At 48.5% G+C, this 14,001-nt stretch overlaps 1 protein-coding gene across 6 annotated transcripts in view; it reads left to right on the top strand.

Annotated features, from left to right (window-relative positions):
* The window catches only part of HTT (huntingtin), a 168,339-nt gene that overhangs the window by 94,744 nt on the left and 59,594 nt on the right, over positions 1-14,001 (top strand). For all 6 annotated transcript variants that reach the window (XM_060298909.1, XM_060298907.1, XM_030876774.2 and 3 more), the window contains 8 exons: positions 22-98; positions 1,123-1,274; positions 2,370-2,572; positions 5,083-5,209; positions 6,832-6,959; positions 10,112-10,222; positions 12,825-12,902; positions 13,275-13,498. In XM_060298909.1, coding sequence (XP_060154892.1) covers positions 22-98; positions 1,123-1,274; positions 2,370-2,572; positions 5,083-5,209; positions 6,832-6,959; positions 10,112-10,222; positions 12,825-12,902; positions 13,275-13,498 — 1,100 coding nt within the window. The remainder of the gene's footprint in view (positions 1-21; positions 99-1,122; positions 1,275-2,369; positions 2,573-5,082; positions 5,210-6,831; positions 6,960-10,111; positions 10,223-12,824; positions 12,903-13,274; positions 13,499-14,001) is intronic.

Below are 14,001 nucleotides of genomic sequence, written 5' to 3' on the forward strand. Positions count from 1 at the left end.
TCTCATTCCTTTCTTCTTTAGTTTGGATGCTGTGAAGCTCTGTGTCTTCTTTCAACTGCCTTTCCAGTTTGCATTTGGAGTTTAGGTTGGCATTGTGGGTATGTATTTTCCTCGGCGCATGGCTGTCTACAGTTATGTGATACAAACATAGTTATACGGATCCCTTTCTTTCTTTCTTTTTAAGTCTCACCTTAACAGTTTCACCTTTTGGAAAAATACCCATTGGAATATTTGCTTCTGCCCTGTTAGTTGTGTGGGAAGCTAGAGAAGGAGCTATTGGGAAATACTGAATTACTTTTAATTCAAATGGATGTCAGATGCTCACTCTTAAGCATTTTGGAGGATCTGAGGGTATGATCTGCAGGTTAATTTAAGGGAATTTGCATATGCTGGCAAAAGACTTTTCTAATTGGCTTGATTCTCTCCAAAATTATTCACTATTCACTATGTATTAAAAACTTAGAAACATTTTTCATTTGAAATCAAATGTGAGCTATGGTGCAAAATTTTGTAATCAATTACAAGAGTAATTTAGGAACTATTACATTTATATTAGCAGTTCTCATTTAAAAATGATTTTCTTCCAGTAGATGGCCCTCATAGCATCTGTGAAATAATTCTGAGTCCTCTACAGCATTAAGGAGTAAGCTTTTGTTATGTATACTGATAACTGAGACAAATTTAGTAACTCACCGTCACATTTGGAAGGAAATCTGCAGATTTCTTGTGTGTGTCAGCGTATGGCCAACTAACTTTGCTTGAAGTAGGTGCGTCCTCTGGTCCTGGGTGATGGCTTTCCTGTGTCGTAGATGCAGCATTAGACCTGACTTCAGAGCAACTCTGGTGTTGGGGTAAACGTGCTAAGTCAGTCGAAAGAGAGTTAAAAGTTATCAGAGTAACCAGTTCCAGTACTTCCAGTCACATCTGCTACCTGATTTCCTGTCTCGGATGACTTTCATGGGACTGTGGTTACAAGAAAGATGCTAGTTCACAGTAGTAAAATCGCTTTGTGAGCTGGCATGAAATGAACAGTGATGTGCCTTCCTTTTGGTTCATAAGAGAAAGCAAGGCTGTTATCTTAAAATTTTTCTGTAATTCGATCTTGCAAATGTCTGCTTTCAGAGTGCCCCCGCTGAGCGCCTCTGATGAGTCTAGAAAGAGCTGTACTGTGGGCATGGTCACGATGATCCTGACCCTGCTTTCATCAGCCTGGTTCCCACTGGATCTCTCAGCCCATCAAGATGCTTTGATTTTAGCCGGGAACTTGCTTGCAGGTATTGGTACTGAGTTGAAAGAGGGATTCTAGGTCTTTAACTTTTGATTTCCTTTTGGGGGGTGGCGGCGGTGAGCGCATGGAGGAAAAGTATTGAGGTCATTGCCAGGGATGGGATGGCTTGTTCCTTTAGTCAGAATTTCAGACATTACCGATAGGCATAACTGTGCACTGCAGGCAGCTATCCTGTGCCGAGTATTTTAAAGCAGCCCTTTCCCGATCTAGCCCCTCAGTTAGCTATAGGTAAACTCATTTCTAATTTCGTTTTAGCGGGCACCCTGTGCAGGTACTGTCTCAGGCACGGGGCCCATGAGAAAGTATGGTGTGTGGGCTCCGTTCTCAAGTTGAATGTAGGTTTGTAGCGACACACGTCAACAGAAGTTCAGTGGCCGCACGGAGCGGCTGTAATCACCCTGTCGGGGATTAGGACAGGAAGCGACATTTATGGGCTGGCAGGAGAGGGAACACCAGACGGGGCACAGCACACGTGAAGGCATGCAGACGTGAGAGATTGTGTGACGTTTGAGTGCTAAGTAATTTTGGATATTGTGTGAGGGCGAGGACGACGATGGAGAATGTGGCTGGTGAAGGATCCGTCTCCGTTAATGAGGACTTAGTCTGTTTGCCCTGGGAGGTCATTGAAGAGCCTCATGAAAGGGAGTAGCAATCTGGGTAGTATTTTAGGAAGATCACTCGGCTGACGTGAATGTGGATTGGAGGAGAAGTTAGGGAAACCCATACTTAAGGCAAGATCAAGAGAGTCTGAACAAGATAATGGCTGTGGGTTGTGTGGGAAGAGACCCATTAAAAGAGAGTGAAGGGGGGAGAGTCAGCACATCTGGATCACCGGTTGAACTTCAGTTGTAAAGATCAGGAGGGGCACTGTCACGTCCTGGGTGGATATGTGATGGTGGCCTTCATGGAGGTTGGGGACACAGATTCGGGGGGAGATGTCGGTTTCCTGTGGAACCTGAGGCATCAGTGGGCCCCCAGGTGGAGGTGTCCAGCAGACTCTCGACGTAGACGGGTCTGAAGGACTTACGTCTTGGCCCCATGCTGTGGAGCTGGGGAGGTAACGTGTGTGCCCGTATCACAGCCAGTGCCCCCAGATCTCTGAGGAGTTCGTGGGCCTCCGAAGAAGAGGCCAGCCCCGCAGCCACCAAGCAGGAAGAGGTGTGGCCGGCTCTGGGTGACCGGACCCTGGTGCCCATGGTGGAGCAGCTCTTCTCCCACCTGCTGAAGGTGGTCAACATCTGTGCACACGTCCTGGATGATGTGGCTCCTGGACCAGCAATAAAGGTAACTCCTTGCTTGGGCAGCTGTTTTCAGCTGGTCCAGATGGCTCCTTGGGCCTCTAGGCATGCCTCTGTTTATTCATCTGTCCCTTCCTTATCCTCTTTTGCTTTAAATAAACAAAATTGCTCATATCGTGACACTAGATTTAACACCTAGATGTGCTCATCCAACTTATAGCCCATTTGGTGTCGTCTGTCATTTACTATCACCTGTGAGAGGGAAGTACCTGGCTTTATTCTTGGGCTTTCAGCGTTGGCCGAGAAAGCTCAGCATTGAAGCCGGTCTCTCCCGAAATGTTTTGCTTTTCTTTGAAGTACAGTTCAGTGAAAACTATTCACACAGTGAATTTAAGATGGCTCAGTTCACTTGTAATTGTATCTGATGGTTCACTCACTCTCCTGTCTCTTCCACCTTGACAGCTCAGGTTCTCCTCTAGCTGCCAATTTGGTCCCCCTGCTGCTACCAGCTTCTCTCGAGTCCTTTCTCCCAGCTTAACCCCTGAAATAGTGTACTGCTCCTCTGACACTGGCCTTCTTTGCAAAACCTCTCCGGCCCTGGACTCAGTCCGCTGCTTCGGCCGTCGATTCTTTAACCCCTGCTGGCCTGATTTCTGCCAGTTCCCCACAGCAACGCTCCCTGCCAAGACCCGCCTTTGACTCTCGTGGGTGCTTCGCAGACCCTGTCTCACCTCCCCTCTGCATCTCCCAGGACCACCTCTCCTGTACTGAGGCATTCTCTCTGGTTGGCTTCCGAATCCTCTGACCCCCTGCTACTGCCTGGGTACTTCCTAGTTTAGTCTTCTTCCCACCATCCGTGCTTTCCAGGGCTCTGTTCTCAGTCGACCCCTCTCCACATTCTCCGGCCCAGGGCTGTCCAGCACAGCTCTCTGTAAGGATGGAAATGTTCCATCTACACCAGCCGGGACAGTAGCCACCAACCACATGTGGCAACCGAGCACGTGAAGTGTGGCCAGGGCAGCTGAGGAACTGAACTTCTAATTTTGTTTAATTGTCATTAAATTTAAGTAGCCACCTGTAGATCGTGGCTCTAGCGTGGGACCGGGCAGCTCAGTGCAGTCAGGTCTACTCTCAGGTCTTCAGTATCTAAGCGGGGCAGACCCCAGACCTGTCTTCGGAGTCCAGTGTGGCCAGCTGCCACGGGTCACCTCTACTTGAGCGATCCGTAGAAATCTCATTCGGTCCAAATCTGGACATCTTGGTCTCCTCCCCAGCCGGCGCTTCTCCCCATCTCTCACTCCATATTTTTCAAGCTAGAATATGGGAGTCATCACAGCTCTTCATCTTGCTCACCAAATTCTTTGTTTTCTCTCCTAAGTATCTTGCAGAAAGCCCGTATATGTATATGCATACACGCATATACATTTACACACATCCATACACGCACATGTAGATGTACACACTTTTCTCTGTGCTCACTGCCGCTGTTCTGCTCCAAGCTGATGTAGTGTCTCCTTTGCCCCACTGCAGTGGCCTCGCTGAAACAGCATTATTAACATATCGTACAGTTACGGTGCAATTCACACACCATGCACCTCACCCATGTAAAGTGCATGACTCTGTTCTAGTACACCCAGAGTTATTTGGCCATCACTGCAATCCGTTGTAGAACCCCCAAAGGAGCGCTGTACCATTTGGCTGTCACCCCCCAGCCCTCCCACGCCCCCAGCTCCAGGCAGCCACTGAGCTACTTTCTGTTTCTGTGCATCTGCCTGTTCTGGGCATTGCATGTCAGCGCAGCTACACAGCTGGCGTCCTTTGTGACTGGCTCCTTTCACGAAGCGTGTTTTCCAGGTGCAGCGGCTTCTTTCCCGGTCTCTCCAGCCCTTCCCTGTCAGCCACTGTGCCCTTTGTGCAGACAAGGCTCCGAGGTGTAGGGTGGCCTCTCTCAGATCGCGGAGGGGGTGAGCAGCAGAGCTGAGGTGCCCGCGCCACTGCCTCCTGCCGTGGGGGGCTGGGGCGTTCTGTACTGTCCTGTGTATGCAGAGTGTGGGCTTTGTGGAGGGTCCGGGTTTGTTGCCTCCTGCCTCTGCTTCTTGTTAGCTGTGACCTTGAATCAGTCACTCCATCATCGCTGAGCCTATTTCCTCATTTGAAAACGGAGTTCAGAGCGTTGCTCTGTACCCTGTTTCGCGCCCTGGCTCCCAGAGAGAGCCCCATTGCTTGCTATTGGAGGTGGCATGCCGGGGCTCCGGGGGCCTCCTGAGACCCCGCCTGACTGCCTGAGGGCTCCTCCGTCTCTGAGCGTTCATGGTGCTCCCGTTAGGAAGTGCTGGGTCAGTTCCCACCACGTGCGGTTGTGTGGGCTAAAGTGGACGGTGCGTGTACGGAGTCTGGGCTTCATAAACGTGGCTTCACAGGAGAGAATGGAGGGCACGGGCGAGTGGCAGAAGCACACACATGGTTCTCAGTCCTGCGTTGGCGACACTTCCTTCACACCATGGCTCTCAGTCCTGCGTTGGCGACACTTCCTTCACAGTTTGTTTTCTGTTTTAGGCAGCCTTGCCATCTCTAACAAACCCGCCTTCTCTGAGTCCAATCCGACGGAAGGGAAAAGAGAAGGAACCCGGAGAGCAGGTGTCTGTACCCGTGAGTCCCAAGAAAGGCGGTGAGGCCAGTCCAGGTGTGAGGCCACGGCGGGGGAGTGGGAGGGGGCGGGCTTGGGGGTGCCTGTCTGTGTTACAGTGGTTTAGGACTAAAGCTTACGTTCATGTCAAGGTTAATATTACAGCTTGGTAGTTTTTGGAAATAAAATACATGGCAATGAAGCCAGAGAAATGGTTTCCCCAGGTGTGGTTTCAGGTATTGAATATTACTTACTGAGTGTACACAGACCACATTTTGGTCTTACGCACGTCTGAATGTTGCTTGCCAATGTGGGGTCCCAGCCGTCTGCAGGCGTCTGGCCCACAGCAGGGCGCTGTACCCCGTGCTTCCCATGCTGTGCCTCCCCGCTTCTCCTCTTCTCACTGACTGATTCTCAGTAAGGGAGGGGGTGTAGACGGCTAGGAATAGAGCGGGGTGACATCGTTGATTCTGATGTGTGGAGAATTCTGAAATAGGAAATGGAAATTTTACCTGTGGAAGGGCTGAGGGAGAAGTAAAGTGGGGATAAAATCATCTGAGTGAGACGAACCTGAGAAATTGACACACACTTGGAGGGGAAAGTCTTGGAATAGAAGGGGCCAGAGTGACCACGTGACTCTGCCTATGACGTATGTGGTCCGTGCCACTCTTGGCGGGCACAGAGCAGAGGCGACCAGACGCCTGTCTGCTTGTGCTGCCACCAAGTCCGTTCACATGCTACCTCACAGTGCCGGGGCCGGACATGATTCTCCCGTTCATTTTGCTTATAAAGCGTTTATGTTAAGCATTTTATTAATTTTAAAACTTTATTTAATTTTTTGGCTGCACCACACGGCTTGTGGGATCTTAAGTTCCCCGACCAGGGATTGAACCTAGGCCCCAGCAGTGAAAGCATCAAGTCCTAACCACTGGACCGCCAGGGAATTCCCTATGTCAAGCTTTTTTTTTTTTTTTTTTAAGAGTTCTGAAAATGCTTATTCATTCAGTTCAGCAGTAAAGCATTTTAAAAGAAACTATTTTCTAAGTATTGATGACGATACCAGTGGAAGATTTACCAGCTAAGAAGCTTCAGAACTTTATAAATGCAAAGTTATCAGTATGTGACTGATCATCTTTCTGATGCATTAAATAAACTAAGGACCCCAGATCAGAAATCTTTAAAATCTTACACTGTGCTTGGCATTTAATATTTACTATCAGCTCAATGATAGTGTGTGTGCCCTGACAGACTTCAGAGCGTGTTCACATCACCCGTTTGACTGCTTACAGGGCTCATGACCTAAGTCGACCAGAGGTCGACCCCATCGTGCCCCTGGGAGCCTTGTGCTCCGAGAGGTTTTGAGATTGACTGAAGGTCACGTCAGTCGTTCCTCTGACTCACAAACAGGCAGCCAGGCCAAACCAAACACATAATAGCATCACACTGCTCTTCTTCTTTTTCTTCTTTCTATTTTATTTTGTCATCTTATGGGCGGTACTTAGAGTCTACTTATGTTCATTAGTCAATTTCTTGTTATTGTGAATTAATCAAAAAGTCAGGAAAAATTTGAATTTCATCCTACTAGAATACAATAAAAATAATTATTACTAGCAGTCTTTTTAAACTTGGTGTGTGTTTCCTTTTGATCTAAAAGTTTATTTTGTGTGGTGTGTTTAAAGCCTCTCGACCATCTGAAACCTCAGGGCCTGTTGCAGCAACCAAGTCCTCGTCACTGGGGAGTTTCTATCACCTTCCTTCTTACCTTAAATTGCACGATGTCCTGAAAGCTACACACGCAAACTACAAGGTACTGCTTCTTTTGTAAAAATACACTCATTCACACATTTCAGAGGACTGTCGATGTTTTTCTTAAGATTGTAGCTTATAGACATACATATATAAGTAAGTAAGTTAGACCTTTGGGATATGAGTTGCAGTTAGCTTTTTCAGCTCTGTCTTTCAGCTTTGTTTACGGTAGCTTCCATCATTACAAAAGTTTAGGATTTTCATTGGGAAAGTGTTGTCTTTATGATTTATCGATGCCGTGTCTGGGCGTCCCAAGATCGCCCACATTCAGAGATCCGCTAGAAGGTCTTGTGGGACTGAGCATGTGGTTGTACTCACAGCGAGGGTTCCTCACGGCAGGGCGGGGAGGACACACAGCCAGCCCCTGAGGGGAAGGATGCCGGCAGAGTCTGGAGCAACCTCTGCCCCCCATGAGGGCCACTCGGAGGACCCCACCCGCCCCCGCCCTCAACTAAAGTGCAGCCGCGTGCTGGTTACAGAGGCTCCCTCTGCCTTCACAAACCAAAATTCACTCACAGAGGAGAGCAGGGGTCCAGCATCAACACATTGTTTGATAAGGCAGTCCAGGCACAGTGAGCCACCCTTAGTGCTCAGGGCGAGTCTGACGTCAGTCTAGGGAACTGTTTACTGGCTGAGTTCCCAGGCACCCCCGAGGGCCAACCTTGCAAGCAGCTTTCTGGAAGGATAGCGGTCTGCTCTGTTGTTTCTTTTGCACAGGTATGTTTCTTCCTTAGGACTTTCTCATTCTGAGATGATTATTATTATTATATTTTATTTATTTATCTTTTTGGCTGCGCCACGTGGCTTGAGGGATCTCAGTTCCCTGACCAGGGATTGAATCCCGGCCACAGCAGTGAAAGCCCAGAATCCTAACCAGTAGGCCACCAGGGAACTCCCCTTATTCTAAGATTATTAAGGAAAATCTCCCATGGTTTCATTTAGGGCTTTTCATTGTTTTCTTCCATTCAGTTTTTTGTGTGTTTAGACTATTCTGTCTGCAATTTGTTAGATATGAAGTATGCGTCTAACAGGTTTTTTTTCCAGCTGCCTAACCAGTTGCCCCTACAGTTTCCCAAATAGTCCATTTTCTGGCACTAACGGGTTTTGAAATACTACCTTTGTCACATACTAAATTCTCATAGTTCTATATTTCCATTTACTCCTTTATTGTATCGGTCTGTCCATCTGTTCGTCCATTAGAAGCACACTTCCTGATTATTGTAGCTTCATAATGTATTTTTGAGGAGATCAGTTACCCCATTTTACTTCAGAATTTCCCTGGATATTCTTATTTATTTTTGCATATGGACATGAGAATAAACTTATCTAATTCCAAAGAGAGTTGAGAGTTTTTCCATTGGGATTGTGTTAAATTTGTAGATTAACTTGGGGAGAACTGATATCTTACATGCTAAGCCTGCCCGTCCAGAGTGTGAGATGCTTTTTTTTTGTGTTGGAAACTTCCTGTTTCCTCAGAAAGGCACATCAGAAGCACATGAAATTTAAAGAATTTTAAAAGTAATTTTAAAAGATACTTCACATAGATCTTGCACGTTTTTTCATAAATGTGACCCGTAGTCATCCTTTTTTTTATTACTAATAGATACATCTCAATTTTTTAAAAACCATTTACAAACTTTATCTGGTTTGTTTTCTGAAGGATATAGATAATTTTTAAAGATAAAAGATTTGGAGGCTCTCTTTAGCCGGTGTTTCTCACGTCAAGCTCTAAAGTAGAGGAGGGTATGTTTAAAATCCCACACAGAGATGTTTCCTTTCCACCTGTTCTCAGTGTACGTCATCTTCAGTTCTGGGGGACCCCCCGCCCATGTTCTCTGCAGCATCCCTCCATCCTCTCCTCCGTCTCCATCGTCTCCCTTCCTGAATGCCCTGGACTCCAAGGTGGACCCCTTTACTTTTGGCCTCCCTGGAGTCTCGGAGTGCTGCCTGCTGGTTGAGTTGCTGTGCGCAGACTGCGTGTGTGTGTTTGGAGCGGCTGGCGTGTCCTGAGATCTTCCATCACTGCCTCCTCACCTCCTCTGCTGCCCCACGGGGTGTCCTGCTCTCCTGCTCTCCATTGTTCGCTTGACCCTTGGGCTCCCCCCTGCGTTATTTCCCAGTCTCCAAGTCCTTCTTCAGCTCTCCTCGGAGCCCTTTGACCCCAGTTCTCACATCTGTTCGCTATTCAGGAAAGGCCTTCCCTGCTCTCTCCCCGACCCCCACTCAACGTCCTTGCCTGCTGGAGGTGAACCCCTGCCCTCCTGCTTTCCCTGGGACCTGGCGTCGTGCAGTCGCCTGTCCCTGGGTCGTTGGGGGTCTCGCTCCTGGGTTTTTCCTTCCTTCCTTGGCCTGTTGTGAACACCCTCAGGTTGATGTGACGGTGGTCACAGTGTTGAGATCCACTTACATGTTCATTTTCTGTGTCTGTCTCTCACCTGCTTTCCTCTCCCTTTGCCCAGAAAGTGTTTCCTCTTTCATCAGGGGTGGTTAGATTTTATTTCAGTAAGCAAATTCCTATCTACATATTGTAATGTTTTTGTAGGATTTTTGCCGGTTTTCACAGTCAATGCCTCCCCCTCACCCTTGTTCTTACATATTATATCTTTGGCCCTGAACCTTCTCTCAGTCTGTTAAATGGGGGAAATTGCTACATAATTTAATTCAGTTGGGTCCTTTAGGATCTTAACTTAATACCTCTTAAGACTAATTTAATATTTTGTTGTAGCCAGACTGAAAGGTTGTGTCTGAATTTGATAATGATTTCCCCCAGGGATCTTAATGGGTGGAAGAAGACATGTGTTTTATATTTTTTGATATGCTGCTTATCAGGCACTGGTTATGATGGGCATTAAACATTCTTTTTCTCATTATGATAGAAGGTTAGGAATTATTTTTCTTTCAGTAGCGTCACTATACGTTGGAAGACGCCTTTGAAAATAGTGTTTATATAGCGATCCGGAAGAGTAATTTCCCTTCCAAGGCATTTCCCAGTGCTAAAAACAAGCAAACAAACAGACCCCCCCCCCATCATCCCCCCATGGTGAGTGTCGCGCTGCCTAGGGAACACACCACAGCAGACAGTGTGCGTCTGTGTTAGGTGACCGGGATGCTGCCAGCAATCATGTGTGCCTTCTCTCCCACCACTTTCCCAAGGTCACCTTGGATCTTCAGAGCAACACCGAAAAGTTTGGGGCTTTTCTGCGCTCTGCCTTGGATGTTCTCTCTCAGATTCTAGAGTTGGCAACACTGCAGGACATCGGGAAGGTTTGTGTTTCCTTTCTTCTCGTTGAGCTGTAGCTGGCACGCTTGAAGTGTACCCTGGGCCGAGTGCCTCCAGGGCGAAACCCCACCATCCCGGCACATTCACAAAGTGGGGAGAAGGCTCTGCAGTCTGGGCACTTGAGTCTGATTCTTGTCTTAGCCTGAAGTTGCCGGGGGCAGGGTTCTATTTGTATCCTGTTTTCACTTTTTGCTGTAAATTAGCTCAGACCCAGATGAATTAAAAAATTGGTGGGTTTAAAACTGTTGACAGAGTCCTTTACTTTATTTGACCTTCGCACGTGGCAAGGTCAGAGCAGTCTCTGGCGTGTGGCTTGTTCCTCTGGTGCCTCAGGAAGCAGCAGAGCTGTGCTTGAGGCTCATGGACTTGGGTTCCAAGCCCAGTAACCTCCCTGCACCACCCACATGTTGTGGGGACATGTTCAAGCACACGGGAGAGTTAAGAGGTCGTGTGGTGAGTGCCTGTGTTGTGTCCACGACCAGATCCAGCAGTTACTGTTTTGTCCACTTGCTCTGCTGTGTTTGGATCCACCTGTCCAGCTACCGGGGCATCTTAGTTTCTAATGAATTTCAAAGTGAGTTACCAATAGCCCTCCTTAAACATGTGTCTCTTAGAAGTGGAATACAGTGAAGTTCCTTTGTTTTCATTTCTCTCCATCTTTTTTTTTTTTTTGTGGTATGTGGGCCTCTCACTGTTGTGGCCTCTCCTATTGGGGAGCACAGGCTCCGGACGCGCAGGCTCAGTGGCCATGGCTCATGGTCCCAGCCGCTCCGCAGCATGTGGGATCTTCCCGGACCGGGGCACGAACCCGTGTCCCCTGCATCGGCAGGCAGACTGTCAACCCCTGCGCCACCAGGGAAGCCCCATTTCTCTCCATCTTTTTCTCGATATGCATAAAGCTTACCTGGCTTTAATCATTGTACACATTGTCTTCTGTTTCTCCTCACTGTCCCTTTTACTTTTTCCACATGTCAACTCAGTGGGTCGGAGCAGTGCTTAGTCCAGGGCTAATTCTTCCACCACTGAGGCAAGGCCTCCCTGGTTCTAGCCGGCGCCCCATAAACCCGGTTAGGGAGAGCAGTCACTGTTCCAGCCCTGTGTGAGTTCGGAGCGCTGTGCCCTCTGACCCTTCCTTACGCACGTGTTGAGCAGCTCCCAGGGCCTCCCCCGATCTACAGAGTCCTTTCTGGGAGCTCTCTCTTCTTTGGAGCCCTCACTGTTCCCGCTTCCCCGGACTCTCAGCTCCTCCTCAACTCAGGGGGTCCCCTGAGCTCTGCTCTGTCCCTCGCCCTTGTGCCACCACCCAGGAGCTCTCTGAGGGCAGTGAGCGGGGCAGTCGTAGGGCTGACTTGCTGGTTTCCCATTTCTCAGGGATGCCTGTCCTCCAGTGCCTCCTGGTCACTGTCTTGGAACTGTGGTTTCATATATTCATATATTGGGTTTTTTTGGTTGTTTGGCTGTAGGATAAATCTGGTTCCTCTTACTGCATATTGGCCAGGAGTGGAAGTCTCCCTTCATTATGTTGTATGTTAATATCCATGCCCGGGACTTGTTTCCTTGAAGGCCACTAACAGCAGCATCCTCTTCTCACCTGTTTTCAGCGCCTGTAACTCAGTTTCTGTTGCACACGGAGCGTTTCATACGTGTTTGTTAAGAGACGTGGTTCTTTGTTAGGCAACTTGTGATGTGAAGGCTCTGGTTGTAATTCTTCCGGTTCGCACTTCTTAGTTGCCTGCTATGAGCTAGTGAAAACAAGGTGACGTGGAACAAACTCAACCCTGCAGAGTATAGCCTTGGATATCTAGTCCAATAGGAATAAATCAGAATCTTAAAAATACATGGTCCTGAGTATTTGAAATCAACAGAAATCTGTTGCTTTTGAGTGCAGGAAATATACCAAACAAATGGAGTGAGAGGCCTTTTCAATGTAGTTGGTCTGATAGAAGCAGTGTCTGGGGACCAGGTGGGCGGTGAGCGGGGAGCTGCTGATGCTGGTGCCTGGACCGTTCATGTCTTCAGGGACCTTGGATAACATGGGCCTCATTTCTGAGGCTGGTAAAAACAGTTTGTGAGAACAGTCGTTGGAAGGCAGTCATTTTGGTCGTTTTTGCAGGTTGCTGTCGGACACAGGACCTTACGCTAAAGGGAAATGTCTAGGGCTTTTTGTGGTAAATCACACTTGATGTAGTATGTGCTACGTTCAGCTGAACCTCTGCAGGGGCCCCACAGATGCAGGGCTTTCACCCCTTTGCAGGCTCTGAGCTCCTGCCCTGACGATCCAGCCCTGACAAGGGCTGGATGCCGAGGGCACAGCAGATCCTTGATGCACAGTTTCTGGATGAGTGAGAGAAAGAATGTATAAATGCATGAAGGGAAGGGTGAGACGCGGCTGCTTAGATTTCCATGCTTTTTACTGACTTTCTCTGCTGGCAGTACGCGAACAGCTTCTTCTGACTGTCCTGTGATGTTTACTGTTGTACACAATTTAAACGGAAGCCGTCCAGTGGCCTGCTCTCCGTGCAGAATTCACCACAACAAGTATCTGTGAATTGCTTACTTTAATGTCTTGCTGCCTGTCCTTTGCAGTGTGTCGAAGAGATCCTGGGGTACCTGAAATCCTGCTTCAGTCGAGAACCAGTGATGGCAACTGTTTGTGTCCAGCAGGTCAGAAAGCAGTTTCTTTTAAGCCCTTCACCCCGGCACGCTGATGTAATGCTGCCCGTCGTTCAGAAGGTGGTGCTGGTGGCGCGTCCGGCAGCCCCACCTGTCCCGCCTTTGCTCACTCGGCTGTTCTCCGGCCAAGAGGGCTGCTCCTCCCTCATGGTCCAGGAGGAGGACGCTCGCCCCCATGGGGGCAGAGGATCTCAGAAGCTGTGCTGGCCTCTTGTCACTTAGCTGGTGTCCTGGTATCCCTCCAGTGTCCTGCGCAATCTGAAGTTTTGCTAACATACCCGGTTATATATAGGTGGATGTGATATTTGTGTGGGAGATTCTGTGTTACTTCAGGTGTTGATGGCTTCAATTCTTCCACTCTAGCTGTTGAAGACTCTCTTTGGGACAAACTTGGCCTCCCAGTTTGATGGCTTATCTTCCAACCCCAGCAAGTCTCAAGGCCGTGCTCAGCGCCTTGGCTCTTCCAGCGTGAGGCCGGGCTTGTACCACTACTGCTTCATGGCTCCGTACACCCACTTCACCCAGGCCTTAGCCGACGCCAGCCTAAGGAACATGGTGCAGGCAGAACAGGACCACGACACCTCAGGGTAACCTTCTGATAGTCTCCTGTGTTCAGAGAACTCTAGAAAATGTGGTTGCTGCACGGATGCTGAAGGCATGGCCCTGCCTCCAGAGAAGCATGTGGTCCAGTGGGTGAGATTGCGGGCGCCTCAGTGTCTCGGCAGGGCTGGGCTGGGGGAGAGGAGTGCTGAGCGGGCTTCCCGGGAAGCGCACTCACTGCTGATTCGTCAGCCAGCCAGAAAGGGGACACGCTATTCCCCAGGGCGCATGACGACATTTCCCTTTAGAGTAAGTTCCTGTGTGTTGGTGGCGCTTTGGGGGCCTGTAACTCAGGTGGCTCAGTAGTGCTAGTGTGTAGAGGGCATAGGTATTATTACTCTCTGTTTTGTAACTTTATGGCTAAAAGTCTATTTTCACTCAAATTTATAGTTGTTTATGGTGCCTGGAATTACAGTAGTTGTTTCTTAAATTACCATCAATTATTAGTGCATATTTGAGTTACTACTCTGTAGTAACAATAGAATTCCTG

Source organism: Globicephala melas, chromosome 5 (genome assembly GCF_963455315.2).
Source record: "Globicephala melas chromosome 5, mGloMel1.2, whole genome shotgun sequence".
In the NCBI taxonomy this organism is placed as follows: Eukaryota; Metazoa; Chordata; class Mammalia; order Artiodactyla; family Delphinidae; genus Globicephala; species Globicephala melas.